The sequence below is a fragment of the Hippocampus zosterae genome, chromosome 8, assembly GCF_025434085.1.
Source record: "Hippocampus zosterae strain Florida chromosome 8, ASM2543408v3, whole genome shotgun sequence".
Taxonomy (NCBI): domain Eukaryota; kingdom Metazoa; phylum Chordata; class Actinopteri; order Syngnathiformes; family Syngnathidae; genus Hippocampus; species Hippocampus zosterae.
In genome coordinates, this window is record NC_067458.1 from 20,841,539 (window position 1) to 20,864,552 (window position 23,014).

The 23,014-nt window shown below is 46.0% G+C and overlaps 1 protein-coding gene across 2 annotated transcripts in view; it reads left to right on the forward strand.

Annotated features, from left to right (window-relative positions):
• The window catches only part of scfd2 (sec1 family domain containing 2), an 82,810-nt gene that overhangs the window by 11,322 nt on the left and 48,474 nt on the right, over nucleotides 1-23,014 (forward strand). For both annotated transcript variants that reach the window (XM_052074073.1, XM_052074074.1), the window contains exons 4-5: nucleotides 1,909-2,036; nucleotides 9,116-9,291. In XM_052074073.1, the coding sequence (XP_051930033.1) occupies nucleotides 1,909-2,036; nucleotides 9,116-9,291 (304 nt within the window). The remainder of the gene's footprint in view (nucleotides 1-1,908; nucleotides 2,037-9,115; nucleotides 9,292-23,014) is intronic.

The window sequence follows — 23,014 nt, forward strand, 5'->3', positions numbered from 1 at the left end:
CTCATTTATATTTGTGTATCTTTTTTCGCAATGACTTTTTTTTTTTTTTTTTGACTCGTCTGTTAAGATGGCGGTCGTCCCAGTGCGATACCCCCTCCCCCCTCCCCTCCCTCCCTCCTCCTTGTCCAGCCCTGAGGTCTGGAACAGATTACATCTGATATTAAACACATGGCAGCAGTTAGAACGCACAAAAGATGACGATGAGGAGAAAAAAAAGAAGAAAAAAAAAAGGCAGCACATTTGTCAACAAGCGCCCCCCTCCCTCCATCTACCTCTTTGTCCTTTTCTCTCGCTGCTTGCCGCCGTCTCCGAATATTTCGTAAGAGAGACGCGAATGCCGGGAATAGCTTTTCTGTTTGTTCCCCAGACAACAAACTGTCAGTGCTGCGGGAAATCAAAGAGGAGAAATGCAATAAATATGTCACTGGCTCTTGAATTCGGTTGAACGAGACGGAGATGCTTTTGATTTGCTCGTAGTCGTTTCCGATTCATTCCGAGTTGGACCATCTGACTGACAGGTGTGTTTTTTTGACTTGGCTTTCACCAGTGACAACATCTATAGTGAGCCCGCGTTAATCACGGCGAATACGTTCCCATAAACCTCCTAACTCATATATCACCTGTTCAATCTCTCGCTCTTCCAAGTAAGATGTCAGGTGTGCTTGCTTCAAGCAGCTTGTCACTCCCAGTTGAAACTTACACACGCTGACTAAATACCCGTATATCAGGGGTCACCAAACTTTTTGAGAGTGAGAGCTACTTCATGTGTCCTGATTGTGTGAAGGGCTACCAAATTGATACACGTCTGAAATAACATTTGTACAAATTACATTTAATAATATTAGAACATTAGCTAGCTAGATGTATACTGTAGCTAGCTAGTTAGATAGCTAAATAGGTAGCTATAGAATCTATAATACTGCCCATGTTTGCATTTTTAAATCATAATTTCTACGAGCAAATCACAATCCTAGCACTGGCGGGCTACTGGTGTGGTCCTCACGGGCTACCTGGTGCTCGCGGGCACCACGTTGGAGACCCCTGCCGTATATGTATGTAGTATATATACTGTACATATAAGATTTGATCATTTTCCTCTGTTCATTGCGTTGATAGTGTTGCACCCACACGCCTTGTGCAGAGGTCCCATTAGCCAGGAGGATCAGAGTGTTCCGTAAGCGAGGAGATAAGGAGACCAGGGAGAGATGCTATCAAGAGGAGCTTTGCTCTCCGCATTCTCTGACAAACTACAACAGTATTCACATAGATGGAGAGAACGTTCCAAATGTTGAGTCAGTGTTCATTTTGCCTTTTTCCTGTGCGGGGTCCCACAGGGGAGTTAACGCTCTCCGCAAACGATCAGACTGACAAGATTCATTCTCATCCGTTTTGTTCAGGCAGGCTCTCTGTAAACAACAACACATCTGTGCAGTGCGTTAAAGAGTTCGACTCTTACTTTGGCCGGTGGATTTGCCAAATTATATGGATGTTTTAGTTTCATTTAAGACCCAGAGATTTTCAAAGTTGTAGCCTAGGGTGTGCCCTGCCTCTGGCCCAAAGTCGGCTGTCATAAGCTCCGGCTCACCCTTGACCCGAGTGGAGAAAAGCGATCCAGATAATGACCGGGTGGAGGTCATCGATTGTGAACAACTTGGCCAAGTGGGATCATGTCGCTGGAGAATAGCAGGAGGCATAGAACCAAGCCTTGTGGGACGCCACAAATAACGTGTCATCAAATCATCATTAATATTATCCAGCGAATACACGAAAAGAAAAAAAAAAATTTTCAAGATTTATCAAGCATTGTGAGAACGTGAACCCGAAACAGGCGTCACAATATACTGTCGGGGTTTTACAGTTTGAACGTGAAACAAAAATGTCAACGTCACGGTTTTTATTTGCTTCCAGATCGCCCGCAGCCCGCTCGCTCTGGGAGGCAATGCTCACCAGCAAGCACAAGGAAGGCGTGATGGAGGTCCGACGGCAGTTGGTGGAAGCGGCCAGCAAGGAGAAGCTGCCCATCAAGATGAGCATGGGTATGAATTTGTTCAGTCATTCGTTTTTCTTGAGCGTTTGCACACATCGGGGGAGCGGCTGTGCTGGATCTTAGCCCAGATGACTTTGGAGAGAGGCGTGCTACACCCTGGACTGGTTGACAGCCATACACAGGGCACATATGTATGTTTTTTTTTTTAATTTAGTGGTCTTGAACAGAAGCAATCAATGAATCTGCACTACTATAAACAATATCAGATTTATCATCCCTAATTGTTTTGGTTTAATAGGCTCGGCCTGCAGTAAAACAAAGTTTGGCATTTATCGATCCACTTGTAGTTAGAGTTGTTAACTGAATTCACTATATGACCGGCATTTATTTTCATTCATTCATTCATCTTCCGAGTTGCTTGATCCTCACTAGGGTCGCGGGGGGTGCTGGAGCCTATCCCAGCTGTCTTCGGGCAGTAGGCGGGGGACACCCTGAATCGGCTGCCAGCCAATCGCAGGGCACACAGAAACGAACAACCATTCGCACTCACACTCACACCTAGGGACAATTTAGAGTGTTCAATCAGCCTGCCACGCATGTTTTTGGATTGTGGGAGGAAACCGGAGCACCTGGAGAAAACCCACGCAAGCCCGGGGAGAACATGCAAACTCCACACAGGGTGGCCGGAGCTGGAATCGAACCCGGTACCCCTGCACTGTGCGGCATTTATTTGTAAGACGCAAAATTCGAAATGACTCCACAAGAGAAGGGTCGTCGCACCCTATTACTGCTCCTTAGCGCCACCTACTGAGTCCAAGTGAAATCCCACCGCTCGGACCGTGTGTTTGCACATGTGGCTGCAGAGGAAATTTGAACCATATGTTGGCGCTGTGACACACACACACGCACACACACACACACACACAAATGCACACACACTCTCGCGTGCGCGCATACGCAAACTTTTGTTGTTTGTTAATGAAGCAAAGGAGGCTGAAACGAGGGATAAAAATATGTGTTTGCACGCAAAAATAATGCTATCTCACAACACAAACATCAACGCCCTACCAACCACACACACACAAACACAGGTCTATGACTCCCACCATGCATGTTCACCTTTATGCAACCTTCTGACTCACATTGCATGACTGATGTTCGAGTGCACACACACACACACACACAGGCATACACATTCACAGTTGGTGTGAATGTTAGCATCTGGCACAAAAATTGGGCAGACTGTCTATGGTCCCTCAGCTCCTGTAATGTGTGAGGTAAAAAAGTGTCTGGGAGCAAGCAGGTTGGTTGATGTGTTGGAGGTCGGGCACACACACACACACACAAAGAGCCAAGCATTTGAGTTTGCACAAACCTGGTGGTTTTCCATTCCGCCCTTTGTGCTTAAAGACGCAATTTGCGGGCCGTGTGAACATTTAACAGCGATCAATGAGGTGGCCATCCGCAGTTGTAAGTTGCACGCTAAGGCTAACCTCAGGGTGAAACTCTCCATTTAAAAGTCGATTTACGTCCGACACAAATGTCCTCTCAGGCGAGGAGCGGCATAATAACACAGGATTAAGCGGTCCAGTTGCGTGGGAATTAATAAGTAGGGCCGTCTTTGTCGATAAAAGACGTTACTTTTCTGTTATTTGAAATGAATTCAGCTAAAACATGATCGAAAACATGCTCATAGACCACTCACCCATTTGAAATGGCACAGCCACCTTTGCAGATGCATACATGCTAATATATTCTATTTTATATTTCATTCTGTACTGCGCACAGTTCATTTTTAATGTATTTTTGTGCACGCAAATACTTTTTCTTCCTTTCAAAATATTGCCGCCGTAAATTGCGAATTTCTCCATTGTGAGACAAATAAAGGTTTTCATATCTTATCCTCTTACAAAAACAACAACAACAAAAATCTGCCCCCAAAAACAACATCGAATAATGTTCACACGTGCATTTTCACAAGTCCGCTTGGACATTTTCAGCTCCAAAAAAGAACAAACCAAAAAATAAAAAATAAAAAAAACCCTCTCCATCAGTCCTTTCACTACGCAGTACGCCAACATTCTCACATCCGCTACAGCCCAACTTGGCTCGTTGACGTCTCGACAGGATAACATCATCCACTGAGAGAACAGGAAAATAATCCACTTTCTCAGAGCCTCCGCTTGACCTGTCAGCTTTCTCGCTTCACAATCGGATGATGAAATTCCCCTGCTGCGTGTTCGACGTGTCTGCGCATTTTCGCGTGGATGAAGTTTTGTCCGGAAACTTATCTGGAACGGCGATATCGTCGTTGCGCAGATGTCCGTATCCTTTGCCGTGTGTATTATCTTGTAGGGTTTATTAAGGGGTGTGTGACGGCGCGCCAAAAACAATTCACATTTCGAGGATTTTGATCGCTTGTGGTTCGGTTCACCAAATTCAAACCATAAAACTGCTTTTTCAACAAGTACAATGGCGCTGGCATTCTTAAAGCCTTGAGGAATTTTTAAGAAACGCTTGTCAGATACATGACACAAGACACTTGGGGACTGTTTCACATTGTGCAATAAAAAAAAAAAAAAATTTTAATGCATCCATCTCCTTTAACAATGAAAAATGTGTTTTTAATCAGTCCCCCAAAAAGAAGCCAAGAGAATTGTGAAGAACTGTATCTGAGGTGCCCTCTTTCAGCCTGTGATCGCCAATCACACATTTTACAGCGTCAAAGGGGCCTCAATGGGCTAGCGCGCGTTAAAATGTCCTCGGCTTCTCCACTCTCTAGGCCCGTAAATAAAATTCTATCGTTTGTTCCCGGTGTCCCCCTTTCACGAAGAGTTACTTATGAGGCTGTCCGGCCGCTGAGGTGGGCCACAACTCACACCCCCCCCCACCAGACCCCCGAATGTGACATCCGACATCACTTACCCTCAAACCCACCCCCTGCTCACTTACAGTCGTCTTCAAGTAGCCCGACTAAATCATCGCATGCCCTCCTGCCCTTTTTGCATCCCTCAAGATTTTCATCGTCGCTTTGGCCTCACTCGCTATTTTGGCACATCCAGCTGCTCGGTTTATTTAGACCGCAGTACAGTGAACCCTCGTTCATCGCAGGGGAGGGGAGGTTAAGTTCCAAAAAGAACCCAAGATAGGCGAAATCGTGAAGTTGTCAGTGTAACTGCGTCACGGCTCCGTAAGTTTTCTTTCTAGTTCACTGTACTGAATTTTCAGCCGTACCGTGAACGGGACAAACCGCCAAACACATAAGACAGAACGAGAACAACTGCTGTGGGCCACAGCTCACGCCCGGGCACTCTCACAGGGACTAACTGGCCAATGCGAGTCCACTTACTAGGCCACGCCTTGTAAAGGCACAAATCCAACATGCAGACACCGACGGGTGCGTACAGTAATTTTGCTTGATGAAAGTGTTTTGGCTTTTTTCCCCTTTCGATTCTATCATTAAGAGTTAATGGTGAAATCAGTTGAGGCCAATCGCTGACAGTTTGAGAATCCTGCTGTGAACTCTGGTGTCGATATCGAATTTAAAAAAAAAAACAACAACAACAAAAAAACCACAACACATTTGAAAGAATGAACCTGTAAAACTGGTGCATTCAGAAACAAGTGACCTTAAATTCTGATTATTTATTTAGAAATTCCGAGCCTTTGTCCGGACGATTTTGTTATTTCTGAGCAAAACTGGTGCATTCAGAAACAAGTGACCTTAAATTCTGATAATTTATTTAGAAATTTCTAGCCTTTGTCCGGACGATTTTGTTATTTCTAAGCAAAGAGTCGAGATTCAAGTTCTGTATCGCGGCAGTTAACTCGCCTCACTTCAAATCACAGCAGCGTTTTGGTCGATTCATCAAAAATGAGGCAATGCTACTCCCACATAGAGTTTAGCATCAAACTAAACATCAAACAAAGAGAATTACAGTACATGTTATGTATGCTCTACTAACATTCATTCATTCATTCAACCTCCGTACCACTTGATCCTCACTAGGGTTGCGGGGGGTGCTGGAGCCCATCCCAGCCGTCTCCGGGCAGTAGGCGGGGGACACCCTGAATCGGTTGCCAGCCAATCGCAGGGTACACATAGACGAACAACCATCCACGCTCACACTCACACCTAGGGACAATTTAGAGTGTTCAATCAGCCTGCCATGCATATTTTTTGAATGTGGGAGGAAACCGGAGCACCCGGAGAAAACCCACGCCAGCCCGGGGAGAACATGCAAACTCCACACAGGGAGGCCGGATCTGGAATCGAACCCGGTACCTCTGCACTGTTTAGCCGACGTGCTAACCACTGGACTACCGGGCCGCCGCTCTGCTAACAAATAATGGTAAATTGCCCAGACGGGCTAACAAATAGCATCTGTTATTATATTTTTTAACGTACATGATGATAGAGTACAGTTTTTTTGCCATAAAAAAACAAATTTGTCAGCGAGTCAATGAAGTGCTGCCTCCAGGAGTGAAAACACAACTCATGCTTTTACTCTCCGTTGTTAAGAAACAGTGTTCGGTTAAGAAAATAACGCATTATATGTCTGCGGCGCTGTCTGTCCTTGCAAAGGGGGAATGCGGGACGTGTGTATTTGCTGGTCGGGTGTTCTCGTCAGTTCATATCTCATGTGGCCAATTGAAACACCGAGTGACGCCAAGTGTGAACTCACTTGTGATCAGATCACTTTGTGCACGGTCTTCCATGAAGTCCCACTTTCACTTTCCCCAGTTCTGTTTTTCTCAAACCTCGACACTTTTTCGGAGTATCGTCCCCAGAATGACTCACGCTGAACGTTCATTAGCATCGATAAGAACAACGACGGTTAAATTCCATCCCCGTTCTTTGGTAACGAGAACAGGCTTTTGCACACGTGGTTCAGGGATCCTTGCCATTAAAAGTATGATTCCCTTCGACACACACAACGAACCATTTTAGGCGGCCATTAGCCGGCCGAGTTTAGCTTGGCCCTGGCACTGGATGCGTTTCTGCGCTTGAATTATGGTTGGCACGTCAAGGCTGAGAGGTTTACACTGCCAGGAGTTTTTTTTTTTCATTTTACAGTGGGATATCTTCACAATAGAGCTTTTCAGGCTCTCGCACTGAAGCTTCTTATGTGAAAACGTACCTTTTGTTGATGGTCATATTTGGCTTGAAAACATTACAGATTCTTTCATTGGAAAAGTGTCTTGTCGGTTTGCGTTAACAGAGTTTTGCTTTGTAATCTTGCACCCTTTCAAATTCCGGGAAATTTAAGTATCGCCTCTTGCACATGTGAAACAAAGTGCCATGTCTTCTGGGTTCCTACAGGCGCTTAGTACTTAGTACAAACTGCTAACTGAATGATTGCATTTGTTGGAAATCTCCCGATGAACGCATGAAAACGCGATTACTGCTACAAGACGTTTCACTTCAGCGTACTTCCTTGACGCCATACATACCACTTTCCCATCAAGACGGTGCTTTGGTGGCCTTCTTGGAGCATTCCAGAAAGAAAAAAAAAATCATCAATGCAATGTTCCCTCGCTATTTCGCACCTTGGGTGGGTTTTCTCTGGGTATTCTGGTTTCCTCCCACAGTCCCAAAACATGCATGGCAGGCTGATTGAACACTCTAAATTGTCCCTAGGTGTGAGCGTGATCACCCAAAAATGGGGCGCTGGCCCCCAGTGTGTCAGGCACTGCAAGGAAACAGTTGAAGCACGAGCTGCTGATTATGGGCTCCATACAAAAAATAATGTGAGCGAAGTGACGTCGACCTCCCGCGGCACACGACGATGACAAAACATCCGCTTGATTAACTAAGTTTAAAATGGCTCTTCGCCGGTGTCACGTTATTGTGAATGAGGACAAAGAACGTCCATTAAAAGTACACACACAGTTTGCACTGCTGGCATTTATTCTTCATTTTGTATTTATAAGTTATAATTGTGGCGGCCCGGTAGTCCAGTGTTTGGCACATCGGCTTCACAGTGCAGAGGTACCGGGTTCGATTCCAGCTCCGGCCTCCCTGTGTGGAGTTTGCATGTTCTCCCCGGGCCTGCGTGGGTTTTCTCCGGGTGCTCCGGTTTCCTCCCACATTCCAAAACTATGCATGGCAGGCTGATTGAACACTCTAAATTGTCCCTAGGTGTGAATGTGAGCGTGGATGGTTGTTAGTCTCTGTGTGCCCTGCGATTGACTGGCAACTGATTCAGGGTTTCCCCCGCCTACTGCCCGAAGACAGCTGGGATAGGCTCCAGCACCCCCCGCGACCCTAGTGAGGATCAAGCGGCTCGGAAGATGAATGAATGAATGAATGAATGAAAGTTATAATTGTAACAAGTATTACAAGGGTGGAAGCCATTTGGGGGTTTCATAATGGCTTGATAGGAGTATAAATCGGGGGGGGGGGGGGAGTCAACCTTGACTTTGCGGGGATTCATGTATCACGGGGTGTCATCCAACATATCACCCGTGAAAAGAGAGGGAACGCAATCGATGAATTTGTGACTCCGAGAACCACGAGTAAATGAGGGATTTCTGCACACGGGCAAAAAGACCAAATGTCCTGGTGGCCAAAGAGTTGTGTGACCTCTGCAAATTATTCCGCATTCGGGACACATCCCGTCCGTGTGTCCTGGTCCTGCTCGAGTCATGTGTTTGGCTCCGCTAAAGAAAACACTGGCCGTCCGAGTCCAGCAGGAAATACTCCCACATCTGGTGCTGGTTCGGAGCATCAACATGAAAACGTGGTCGTTTACGGGGGAGTTAAATGCGTGCCCCTCGTCCCCGTACCTCGAGGCCCCACCGTCCATCCTCTGGTGTTGCTCTTCCCGCATCCTCGCGCGTCTTCACGGGGATCTCTGTAAATAATCCCAAAGCAGCTCGGCTTCACACGTATTAGTCACCCTCTTATTAGTCCACCTCGGCATCGTGTTGACTCACTAGTGCGCAGGGCGCCGCTCACCCCCTTTTGTCTATTTTTACTGTTACCACATGCCGCCCGTTCCCATCGGGATGCATTACCCCGATTTGTGTGTCCGCTCCGTCCTTGCGCCCCGTTGTTTATTTTCAACGTTGCAGATGATGTATACGCCGCGGCGATAACGGCATCTTCTCCTTTCGCCTCCCTAGGCCGGGTGACCCCCGAGCAGCTGCGCTCCTATGCGCGGCCGTTCCGAGGCGACGCGGGTGCGCTAGAGACTCACTGCGGGGTGCTCCAGCTGGGCCTGGCCACGACGCAGACTCTCCGACACCCCCTGTTACCCCGCTGGGACGCATGCCTGGCCTTTGAGAGGCTGCTGCTGCAGGTCAGTTAATGCTCGCACCGGGACAATCAAACCATACAGTGGGCCATGTTTTTCTTCGGCGGGGATACATTCCATAACACCCCAAATTTTACCTCTACCACATGCTTTTAACACACTTGAACTGATTAAACATGCTCTATTCAACGTCTGCTAGCTTAAGGCTAACATATAGCATGAAACCCCCCCCCCCCAAAAAAAACCTCACCAAAATTAGCATAAATGTTACATGAATTGTAAATCGCTAATGTAGCACACACAGGGCAGCAAAAACTACAGAGCTGTGCATGTTCAACCAAACCTTATCAAAAATCCACTATCTTCAAGCTAGCATAGATTACTCATCGTCATAGACAAGCTACGGTAACTGAAATTAGCATACTGGAGATGTTGTCATTATATTGACCGAGAAAATCCTGCTACATTAAAACACCGATCAGCAACAAAAATGTTCAACCAAACGAGATATTTTCGTCGAACGAAGGCGATGTAGCTCAATGCTAACATAATAACGCAACACACAGAGAAGCAACACATTGAGAACTAAGACCAAAATGTGCTACCAAACCACTTTCGTTGAAATTCTCGGCTCTACGACTCCAGAGCCGCCATTAGCCATCAGAAAATTGGAATTAACTTGCAATTAGCCGTTCACACCTTTTTCCTTGGGTCAATATTTAGTTTCCCTGGGACTGCGCAGGTAAGTGGGTGTCTGTGGTTTTGTTCGCCGGTGGCTAACATGTTTTTGAACTGACTGAGTGGGTGGGAGAGGAAAAAAAAAATGCAGATTCCTCACTTGGTCAACAAGTTTGTTTGGAGGGAAAATATTCACATCCAGTAAATGTTGCTGGAAGGAAAAACTGTCCGATGATATTTAGAGGGTGAAAGCGTACTCATGTCATGTTATGACGTGAACCGAACCGTCCTGAAACATCTTCTCCTTTGTCTCGTCTCACTTTTTCTCAAAGCAGAGCAGGGCTGAGGAGCATTCGGCCCGCCTTAATCAAAGTAAATCATGGAAAATATCGAAAGGCCTGGTGCCAAAAGTCAAAATTTGAAAACATGCTCATCAAAACCTCCTGTTCCCCAGCTACGGGCGGTCGCTGTTTTATTAAAACGAGAAGGAAGACTCCCGGGCTTAAAGTTCCAGCGTCCATTAACTCCGTGGCTCCACTTTGATCCTCTCTCCCACGGCTGACCGCCTGCACTACCTGAGTTTCAACTTTCTCAGCCTAAGTGCCACGCTAGAACATTTTAGCCGGTTAGCCGTCAACCGTGCTTTGCCAGTCCAATCTCACGATGCCAGAAGTTGATCTTGGCCTCCCTTTTAGTGAGGCATTACAGGTAATGAGTTCTGTGCGCTGCGGTTTTGAGGGGCGGAGGCGGATTAATTGCACGACAAAATTCCTTTCGGCCCGCCGTGGCTAAATATTCCTTAGCGCCCCAAACTGTCAAGAAATGGGAGGTTATCGTACAACATCATTTTGAGGAAATGTAAAGAAGACACTTCTCTCAACACATCTCTACTGTATTTTAAATAAATATTATATTAGTATTATATTATATAATAGTATATTTAAAAATGTTCCCCCAGACCAGGTCATTTCTAACTAAAGCCCACAATATAACACGAAACATTTTAAACGGGCAGTCAGAAATTAGCATCTACGCTGCGGCAAAAACCTGCAACTGCTCCTTTAACATATAACGGAGCAGCAACACATGCAAACAGACGATACTGCATTACTCAAATATATGATCAATTATTGTCTGTAGTATTGCGCATAAGGTGGTACGACGCTCTAAATTCAAACTTGGCTGGTTAATGTTAAAAAGCCGTTCAAAAAACAATGGGAACATGCAATGGTAGCAAGGGTGTAAACGCAGAACTGGGAGCTAGCCGGGGGAATACCGCAAAGCGCAATCCAAAAGGCCATTTTCAAAACTGCGTCGTGAACGTCAATAGATTTGGGCGTTTTTTGGAATTCTGAAGAATCGAGGAAGGCCATGAAATGGGAAGTGACTTCATCGCGGTTACATTCTGTAAGTAGGTGCGTAGATGTTTGATTGATCCCGTGGACAGCACTTTGTATGCAGTGGTGGCTGGTGTTAAAGTGCTCGACAAGTGTGGTTGAATTGAATTGGGCGTTGATTGCTATACCAGCTCCATCTAGTGGTATGTGAAAGTATCACTGCCCAAGCACAGTTCAGTTGTATTTAACTTCTTTAGAATTACAAGTGCATTCACTGTTTCGTTTTAAACATTTATTATGGTGCAATATTTATTTAACATTCATTTGTTACACACATTTGAACTGAATCATCAATTATTATTTTTTTTTACTGGATAATTTTTTCAACGGCTTCCGATGGTCTGCAGTAAGCTTCTCCAGGTAGTATTTGGTGTCAAAATATTGAGAACCGATGGAGTAGGAAAATCTGTTTACCATTTCAGTCGCATTGATGCTTTGCTCAAAATGCGAACCATATATTCCTCGCAATTTTGAGCAGGTTGAAACCGACCTGGGCACTTTTTAACCCTTTCATGCACCGGTATTGATAACCTGATAACACGATAATCCGTCCGCCATAGTGACCCCCGTCCCTGATGGGGTTAAGTCATTGGCACCTTGGTGGGTCTTTCTCCCGTGAGGTCATAAGCAGTGATTCCAGAGTGCTGGCTTAATGTGAGTGTTTATTCTGGCCGGATTTATGACCCGCCGGTTCATGGCCGCAGCTCTTCGAGCAGGCCGCCTCGTACCGACGGTCCTCCTCTGGTGGACTGCCATGAGAAGAGGGAACGGTGTGAAAGGTTTGAATTTAGGAGGGCGGGTGGATGCGGGACATGGGTGGCACAGCCGTTCGGGTGAAACTCAACAGACGGCCTCTTTCTCCCTTTCCCGGCACGGCGCAGGGCACGCGAAACCGAGCTTCCTGTCAACGTTCCGTGCGCTCGTAGCGCACCAAGCTAAACAGGCGCTACCGCAACGAGCCACCCATAGAGCGCAGACTGGCGGGCCATGTTGACACTTCATAATTTTCATGTGTGTGTGTGTGTGTGTGTGTGTGTGTGTGTGTGTGTGGTGCGTATTTTAGTGGGTTTTATTCAGTTGTCTGTGCTTTACCTGAATATTTATTTTTCTGATGACCATTTCCTTTTACTCCTTACATTTCAAAACGGATATCTGTACTTTCTACTTCTTTGTCAAAAAAAAGCTCATTCATTTTGTTTTGATCTGGAGGGCAACGCAATGTAAAAAAATAAAAATAAAGACAAATAGTTGGTCGGTAGAGTCAAGCGTGATGGAAATATTTATTGATTGAGCTCTTGGGGTGTCAGAAAGCTGAAAAAACGGGTCAGTCTAATCTGAAAAACATGCAGGTAGGGTGCATTTGTTCAGTTGTTGTCTTTTGCTGATTTAGGATTTTTTTTATTGTTTGTTTTGCTCATGCAGATCTTGTCACTTTTTGCAGTGCGCGGTTGGTTTTAAGTTCTGTCACAATTTAGCTTGCAGCAAAATTGTGTTGAGCATTTTTTTTTCTCAGTTCAATTCTATGCGAGGTCATGACAGGAAAACTTTCAAATGGGGTGTTAGCGATAATTGAGTAGTATTCACTTTGGATTTTTACTTGACTATTCAGTTTTTTTTTTTGAATCAGCACTTTTAGCAGTCTTTTTTAACACGCAGCATCTGAATTTATACTATACCGTGTGTAATAGGTCAATGTCAAGGTCAAGTACGTGGCTATGCAAAGTAGCATCCATTTTTCGGGTCAAAGTATTTGATTGACAGTTGACGGGTGAGCAGGGCATGGTTTCAGTGCATTCAATGGACACACTTTTTTTTTATAAGTCAAATTTGACAGCGTGATGGGGTTTTTTTTTGCCTTACAACAACTAGTAGAGTACTTTTGGCACTTCTACTGCATGTGCGCGGGTGTGTGTGAGTGTGTCGCCGAACGCTGCACTGACGACAGGCGTGCGGCAGAGACGAGCTCACCTCTAACCCCGCGGCCGCTTGCCTCGCTCTGCTGGGATTAGAAAGAGCGGGAGGGGGGTGTGGGGGGGGCATGCCTCTGCAAACATTCAAGCCCAAGTGTTTTGAGCGGTCACTGTGCTGCACAGATGCGAAGACTGCAACAGGCCCCCGTGTCGCCTCATCTCCCTTGGGGTCGCGCTAACCGCCCGCCTGGCTCTTATCGGCCTGTCTTGTGTTTGACATGAAATGTTGTGTATATACACGCCAAAACTGAGCACGAGAAAACAGCCTCTGTGACTGCAGCCTTCGTCTTATCTTTGGGTGTGTTTATGCGAAAAGGACCAAGAATGTTTTGGGGTTTTTTTTTCAAAAATGTCCCTTTTAATACAGGCGTGAAAAAAATAAAAATAAAAACACAGAGAAGGCTGCAATGTGCATGCCAGAACAGTAGTTGGCGATGTCACCAATTGGTGAAACCGTCGTTTGAATAGCTTTCGTCGACGTGGCGACACGTTTAGAATTTGAAAACGCCTCCTCAAATAGAGGATGACACGTGGACATAAAATGAACTTCCGAACCCGATTTCAACCCAGTTGCTAACTGAAATAGCAGCACCAACTCACGTAACGGTCTTGCTGATGTGCTAACCCAGAGGTGTCAAATTCAAGGCCCGGGGGGCAAATCCGGCCCGCAACATCATTTTATGTGACCCCCCCCCGAAAGAAAATCATGTGTGTCAACTTGCATCCTAGCTAAAAAATGTACCGAATGTCAAATTGTCAACTGTAATAAATGACGTTGAGCTTTTGCAATAATTTTGTTCCCCTTCCAAGTCATAATGCGATAATGCGATGACACATTTTTGCGGTCATAACGGCCGAGGGAAGACGTAACTCAAAAGTGCCCCATAACAAAAATGAGTTTAACACTCCTGTGCTAACCAGTCGACCACCATATCGCCTTTATGCAGATATTATTTATCCTCTTTGAAGAGCAACTAATACTGCTGCGGCTTACGAAGGAACTCAGACTTCCGTATGCAATTTTTCTCTCCGTATTATACTGCCCCCAAGTGCCCAAGGCGCTCACAACGACACACTACTCCCTTCTTTTTTTTTTAAAGCACAAACGTGGGACCACTATGAAGCATTTTAGCAACGTGTCAATTTATGCCTCTGCGGAATGGCCAGACCCTTCACCTTTATCCTTTGCCCCCTTCTCTCCTGCACGCACGTTGACCTGTAAAAGTGGCGCTTGCAAACGTCCAGCAGCCATCCCGACTGACAATAAAGCCCGTGTCACTGCCCTGTTATTTCAAGATTTACGAGGTCGCGCCTATCCTCCCAGAATGCTTTGCGTACGCTCGCATATGCAGCATCTGGATCGCATAATTCCGACGGGTGATGCAGGAAACTGTTGATATTGGTCCAAAGTTGACTTTCGTCTTATCTGAATGGAATGTCACAAGACAAGTCATGGGGGGGGGGGGGGGGGGGGGAGTCTGGAAAAGTCTTTCCCCCCCTCAGGGTTTGGAGTCTGTCCGCCCCCTAGCCCAGACATTCCCTGGTCTTTGCCATCTCGGTAGCGTTCCCCCCCCCCCCCCCCCCACTCCCATGGAAGATGGAGACTGCTGGGCATTGGGACAAAGGGGTGCAAATGACTCCAGGGCCCGAGATGTCCAGCGTTGACCTCCTCCAGTCGCCCCACTGTTTAACAGCCTCAGAACCAGGACCGACTGTCCCCCCCGTCCCTCCACATTTCTTACATCTTCTTTTTATTCCCTTTTTAGGCCCCCAAGCAACACTGTCCTGCGCCCAAAAAGCCGAAAAGGTTAAAACCATGTCAATGACTTTGCTGCCTCATCCTATTGTGGCCCGATGAGCTGTTCCAAATCATTTGTTTCATTGAAGCTTGAAGGACTGTGGTTAACTGACGACCAGTTTGGAGGGTGGGGGCTCAATTTGGATATGCCGGGGATGGGTGACTTCAATGACGAAGGGGTCCACAATGTTTCGTCATTGCTACTTGGGGTGCACTTCCTACACTGATGTATGACAAAAATGTGATTTTTAAATGTGGATGAAATATGCGCCCTCAGCCAACGCAGCTTCCCCACAGACATTTTTTTTTTTATCAGGAACGGGCTGCAAACAAAAGATTTAAAAAGTGAAGTACTCGGTCGTTTAATTTCACACTTGACGGGTGGGCAGGCACTCCCGAGATTAATTGTCTACCAGTCATTAAAAAAAAAACATTTTCTGTAATGTCTCCCACTGAAATTTGGAGAAGTCTTTTTCGTATCATGTTTGCGTGTCCTTTGTCGTCTTTACACCGCAATGCAGCAACCGTTGCTTATCCAACATCTGTGTTTGAAGCAACCCTCCCTTATAAAGTGAGGGGGTGGGTGGGGGGGGGGTGTTATCAAGCGAGCGTCTTCCTTCCTGTGTTTGGCCAGAGATGATCACATTTGATGCAGTTCACTCCCCAGGAAGACCCCCGGAATAACCCCCCCCCCCCAACCCCCCATCTGAAATCCCTCCACCACACACCCTCTCATCCAGGGTACCTTGAGACGGCTGTGTTTACATTGTTTCAGCGCAGCTCAGGCCTAATGTACTATCTGTTTAATAGGCGCAGAGACGGCTGTTTATATAGGGGGGAACCTTTTTAACCGAGGTGATGGAGTGGTGGGCCCGGGGGCCGCAACACAAACTCATCTCACTTCCTGTTATCATTACCTTGCTCGCTCCGCTCTCCGTATTACTTATCCCTAATCGCCTCGCCATCCTGCCCACCAGTCGTTCGCACTTGCTTTCTGTCCGCGTCCCGCGGTAAAAATCAATGAGCGCGGGAATCAATCGACCCGTTTCGTATTCAACCCCTTTGCCGCTCGCTTGTCAGTCGCACGGGCTTGCATTTTAATTGTTCCCGCTAAACGTCTTTCTGCTAAATGTCACCCACGTCCCGACTCACTGAATTGAAACCGTGCGGGAATTGCTTTGGTTTTAATAGCCGTTGACCCAAGTTAGAGCTTTGCGAAAAGGCGGGAGAAGTTAAATTGGATGCCACCGTGCCCTTAAGCAGCACTCCCCCCCCCCCACCCCCCCAACCCTCCTCCTTTCCCCTTTCTGCATTGTTGTGTCTCAAGTTGCAAATGTGCATTCTATTTTGTGGTAACTGCCGAGGCAACGCTCTTTATGACATTTTCAAATGGAATCAAATAAGCTATTTATGATGTTCGGTTCCGAGTGAGTCTGAGCGGTCTAGAAAATGGACGGATGGATCATCTGAAACGGGGGGGACAAAAATCTGTTGACATCCCAAAATCTCACTGTACAGTCACATACTGTACAGGAGCTTGGTAGTTTGTCAGGGTGGTGGGGGGGTCGGCAATTGAACAGCAGCAATTGTGTGTACTGTAGCGTTCCAAAAAATCATAATAATTAAAGCATCATAAAGAAGTCTCCATATAAGCAGTTGAGAATGCAACGGATCGCAGCAGTCCTATACATTATTTACATGACGTACACAAAGTGACCATCAGCAGCAACAGTAGTAGGCAGCGACGTACGTATCGATAAATAATCGACAGACTAGTTAAATGTAACTTGAAACGTTGTACTATGCGTATGATCTACGCCGATGTAAGTCAAATTTGCAATAGTAGTCGGCAGCGTTGTAAGTCACCAACAATTTACTGCACGGACCGATTCAAAGTCGACATCTAAGCAATTGAGAATGAAATCCAACTGAACACACTAGACTACGTATGATATTTGCAAAAAATATAAACTAGCGGCAACAATAGTCAGCAGCATTGTGTATCGCATAGAACTGTACATGTATGTATGTATCCTTCAGACGCAGTTCCATCCATCCATTTTCCGAACCGCTTAATCCTCACTAGGGTCGCGGGGGGTGCTGGAGCCTATACCAGCCGTCTTCGGGCAATAGGCGGGGGACACCCTGAATCGGTTGCCGGTCAATCGCAGGGCACACAGAGACTAACAACCATCCACGCTCACATTCACACCTAGGGACAATTTAGAACGTCCAATCAGCCTGCTGTGCATGTTTTTGGAATGTGAGAGGAAACCGGACGACCCGGAGAAAACCCACACAGGCCCGCGGAGAACATGCAAACTCCGCACAGGGAGGCCGGAGCTGGAATCGAACTGGTACCTCTGCACTGTGAAGCCGACGTGCTAACCACTGGACTACCGGGCCGCCCGCAGACGCAGTTGAAAAGGAAATAAGCACATACGATATTCCAATGTAAACAAAAGCAGCAAAAATAGTCAGCAGTACTGTCCTATTGTCTCACCAAACTCGACATAACAATAAGCGCTGGCCATCAATTGTACTGGAAATACTCCACTTTGCTTTTGATATACTGTACTGTACGTCGAATGAGAACAAAAGCAGCGAGAATAGTCAGCACCATTAAGCACACCCACATCAACAATAAATGGAGTATTTCTTTGGCATCGTATTTTTTTTTTGCCGCCTTTCGCGGCCCCCCAAAGCCACACTGAGCGCTACTTGTATGAGGTGGCCCCAGCAGCATCTCAGAAGAGGGTCTCTCAGAGCCCTCCGTCCTGAGTGAATCGGGTCAGTGTGGTCTGCTGCCTTGGTCTGGTGGCGTCAGGCTCCATTTGAGCTTGAACCAAGAAGACGCCACAGACTACTGGAGGGGAATAAAAAAATCCCACAGTGCTGTGTATTCACCCCGTAGAAGAAGCTTGGTGGCGAGAAACCCTGTGCCCCGAACAGAAGTGACCAGTCGACCGCTTGTGATTGGCACATCACCTTCGACATACCCAATTAATGAGTTTCAGTCAGTTTTTTTTTAACCAAGCTTTAACTTTACGTCCAATGATTTCACCCCATCGAAATGAATCGAAATGTGATTAATCCGTTGCCAATCACTAGCACCCAACCACAATAGATTTTTTTTTTCAGGTTGATGCAGATTTTGATAGTTGGCTGAGTAAAATTATTTTAAGTTGACAACACAGAATGAAAGCAACAAAAATCAGCACGTGTCAACCTCACAGTGTAGAGGTCGTGGGTTGAATCCCGGCTGCGGTCTTCCTGTGCTCAAGTTTGCATGTTCTCCCGGGGCCTGCATGGGTTTTCTCCGGGTACTCCGGTTTCCTCCCACATTCCAAAAACATGCATGGCAGGCTGATTGAACACTCCAAATTATCACTATTTGTGAGTGTCAACGCGGATGGCCGTTCGTCTCTGTGTGCCCTGTGATTGGCTGGCAATCGGTTCAAGGTGTCCCCTGCAGTCAGACTGACTGTAGGGTGTATTTGGCTTTTCCAACCAGCAAACCTAACGCACCTCTCGGCAACCAGTTGGCATTCACACTTGTAACTGAGTCGCACTTGCTCCACACACTTGTCCTGACTGCCGCTGCTCGCCTTCTCTTTCGGGTTCTCCCCGCACCGATAACCGCATCCCCCATCACTCAAAGGACAAGGTACCCACATACCCGAGTTTCCACTCTCCTCTATTCAATTTTGAGGGGACAAAGAGACCCCCACACAGCTGCGCGTGTGAAGCCGTGCGTGCGTACATGCGTTCATCCTTTTAATGTGCTTATTCTGCTAAAAGGGGGGGGTTCAGCTTCCTGTTGTCACAAACCAGCCCTCTGTCCTCCGCTCCCTCAGCCAAAAAAGCTCCACCTCGGGACAGATTAACTATCAGCTCATTTGTCACTACCTGCTGAGCGCAGGCCGGCAAAGGTCAGCCGACCGTAGCGTGTGCGTCTTTGTGTCCCATCTGAAATGGAGACAGCAGCATTCCAACACCTATGACTGTCTCTTTTTGTTAGATTAGATAATGATACAGGCACATTTAGGCCCAGGGAAACAGTTGGGGCGGGGGGGCAAGTGGTGGCCCACGGGCCCACGCCCGCTCTGACAGTGGAGCTCGATCAATTTTTATGTTATAGCAAGACAATTGGGTCTTTAAATATGAACATTTTTAACCTAAGTTACGGCAACAGCACCGATATATACAAATAACAGAGGTCCGGCATCCTTACAAGAACCGTGGACAGTTCGTTGAAAGCACGGTTGTCAAACTCGTTTTTTGTCACGGGCCACATTGTAGTCACGGTTTGCCTGAGAGGGCCGTTATGATTGTGGATTTTGTGAAACCATATACATGTTTGACCACGTGCACATTTTACATAAACAGCGAGCAACAACTTGATGGGTAACTAGTTTTAAAATCAAAAGTCAAGAATAATGGCTTGTTCAAACAAATGGATTACGTATGACAATTTCAAATTTTGCTTCAAACTTTAGCAAGCATCACGGAAGTTGATTGATTTGCTTTCACGGGCGGGGGTCAGGCTTCGCCCCCAGGCCTTGACTTTGACACCCGTGGTTTCAAGTCAATGAGGAGTTCCTCAAATGTGTGTCCTCTCAAAGGACGGACCTGATTTAAAGCCGTCAATGTTGTTGCAAAACGAATGTGGCTTGGCTTGGTTTTGACCATTTGTTTTCAGTGGTCACGTTTCCAAGAAAAAATGTCGATGGAAAGGGCTCAAGTATGTCGAGTACTAAAACAATGCTTTCTTAGACAACCATCAGCCACCATTGATTGACGGCTACACGTCAGTTCAAACTTGGCCAAATGATGACAGTTGCTCTGCGCAGTCAGCTCAGTGGTCTGACACCGCCCCCTACTGCCCGTGGTGAGCATTGATTTGCATCAATGGAGATGAAAGGGGCAATAAGGAGGATTTGGGGCGGGGCGGGGGGGGGGGCCGCGATCCCCTCCGGTGGTGAAGCAAAGGTGACACAAGGACTCCTCTTTGCTAAGTGTGTAATGGTACCCATCTGAGGCTCCATGTCCCCCACCCCCTCCTGGTGCCCACCTTGTTGCCCCAGGGATTCAACCAGTCACCCAGAGAGAAGAATAACCCATCGCCACGGCAACAAACCAAGGAGGGTCAATCTGGGTCAATCGGATACAGACTCTGGCTACCATTGCTCTGCCATTAATTACCCATAGTACCCCGGGGGCGCCGATCTGCTTGTAACCTCATAGCTCAATGGGGGCGGGCTTTCATGGTGCGGTCAGGTGGAGTGTTTGATTGCGGTCCAACAATGTCGAAACCGACCAGAATTTTGGGAAGCATGCGTCTCAAAAGTCTTCATTGCAATTTTGAGGTTTTTTTCTTTAGCTTTTGGGGTTGCATGCAAAAAAGCACCAGTGAAAGCAGTGTTACACATACAACCGATGTCCCCTTAAAACTACGATCTTACTGTTTTACTGCTCGGTGGTGTCCAAAAAATGAGTAGCACAGCACTTAAACGTCTTCCCCAGCCACATCGCCCCCAAAACCAGATGTTTGCTGTAATACCAAGACTAACCTGTGAGAGGCAGCAGTTTGGCAAGAAAGTAAAAGAAACACAGATCGAAGAAGCTGAGCTAATTAGTCTGGATTCTTAATGCCTCTGAATTATTCCATTTCACTTTCCAATAAGTGAATCCATAGCTCGGCCGAATTTGTTGTTGCCACCGCACACGAGGAATTCCCGTTGTTAATATTGAACAGGTTTAATAAAGATTATCGTCTGTGACCATTTTAAAGGAGATCAAGAAGCAAATAATTAGTCCCCACCCCGCAGGATAATCGCTTGGAATAATCGTGTTTAAGACCTCCAAATGTCAGGACCTTGTAGAATTTGATTGGAATGTTTCAGTTCGATGGAAATATGACGAGGCCCCTTTAGCAAAACATTGAGCAACGCCATTTGTGAACAATGAGCTGACATTGTCATATTCCAAAAAAATATATCCATAAATATCTATTCATGCAAAGCTGCTTTTGGGCTCGGTGACAATTAAGAGTGAATTAATATTTTTCAAAAATACACCGGTTGGTTAATCTTGTAGATGCTTGATGAACTATTGTGGCACTTGTTGAGATGTATTATTGCTGACATTTAGGTCCCTTGTGTTTTTATTTCATTTAATTTATTGATTTTACGCTCTCTGATTGACTTATCAACAGTCTCAGGAGGTGATTCTCAATTAGTGGGTTGGGAGCCAAAAATGGGCCGTTTCACTATTTTGGGTTGGTCAAGGATAGTTAGTTGAAAAAAAAAAATCTGATTTTTCTCTTTGGAACAGTACAAAGGTGTACCAAGATCCCGCATGGAACACATTAGGTAAGTGACAGGAAATGTGCTCTTGTCACAAGTTGGCCCCATAAACAATTACATTGTGGCTTAGCCTTTAGCCAACGCGGCGTCGTAGCTAGCTTTTAGTGGTATGTCAAACTCATTTGAAACAGGGTTTCAAAAATATTTTTTTAAAAATATGTCCTTTCCGAGGCTACTTTTAAACACATAAAATGATTTATAAAAATGGGTTTGGACTTTGCCACGATAGGAAGCTGCGTGTCCCAGAATGACAACAAACGAGAAGCACTACTAGTCTGGTGTGTAGCCCGACGCTACGCCCCGAAGTCAACTGGGATCAGCTCCACCTCCACCTAATTTTATACGGATGCTATTAAGAGAAAACTGTCGCACATTCTTATGAAAACAGCATCATAGAAAATTTGATGGATGTTAGATGGATCACTTTCAGGCACCAGCAAAAGTTCTTCATGCCGTGTTTACGAGAGGATGATGGCGCTATTTGAAGTTTTCCCGGGGCCTAAATGTTTATTGTGCTCTTTAAGTCATGAATTTTCTCTCCGATGAAAAGTTTCTGTGAACGCCGGTGACCACCCAAACTGAACAAACTGTGCATGATGTGACTTACTGTCCATGTTAAACACACAATAGGCAGCGTGTAAATATGTCGGCGTTGCAGCATTATTCCAAAAACACAAAGGCGAGTGTGAGTCGCCGGCCTTTGAAAAATCAAGAATTGAGAAAATAAAAAGTTAAGGGGGCAGATGATTCCTTGTCTGTGCTTTTTCATTCCCCAATATTTTTTTAACTCTTTCAGGGACAGCGGTTTTATCAGGTTACAGGGTGCATGAAAGGGTTAAACACCCACAAAGGCACAAACATTGACACATGTGTTTCCAGGAAAAAAAAAAAAACAATGGGCGACTAGAAGAAAGATGCGGGACACATACCAATACACAGCTCGAAAGGAAGTTGGATCCAAAGCGGAGCAGAGAGCTGGATCGGCTTAGCTTTTTGGCACCGACCGGTGCGCACCGTGACCGTGAAAATTGAACAGCAAGCCTCTGCGGGCCAATCAGAGCCCCTCATCCACGTGTTCATCGTGGCAAGCGATCCTGTGGACGTGTAACTCGCTTAAGTACGTTCTCCTCTACGAACATGGGCGCATTTGGTCTCCATTTGTTGTAATTGGGCTAAAAGAATGCAGCCTTTCTGGCAAGTACATCTTAGCCCCGGCAGTAGATATGCTTAGGAATATTTTTTTGAAGCCTGCAGGTTCACATCAATGGAATTGGTCTCAGACCCCCTTTACAAAAGCCTACTCATTTTTTTTCTCATAAAAATGTGCATGAATGTGTCATTTCTGTGAGTTAAAAAACAAAACAAAAAAAACAGACCTAGTGGTTAGCATGTCTGCTTTGCAGTTCTGTGCATCTATAAATTTCTATACAAAGCGGTTAAAAAATTTTTGAAATTTCCATCAAATGTCTCTCATTCTCGCTAAATGAATAAACCCCTTGAAAACCTTCCAGATCAGGCGTCACGATGACTTCAAAAAACTTTTCTGGAACGTAGTAA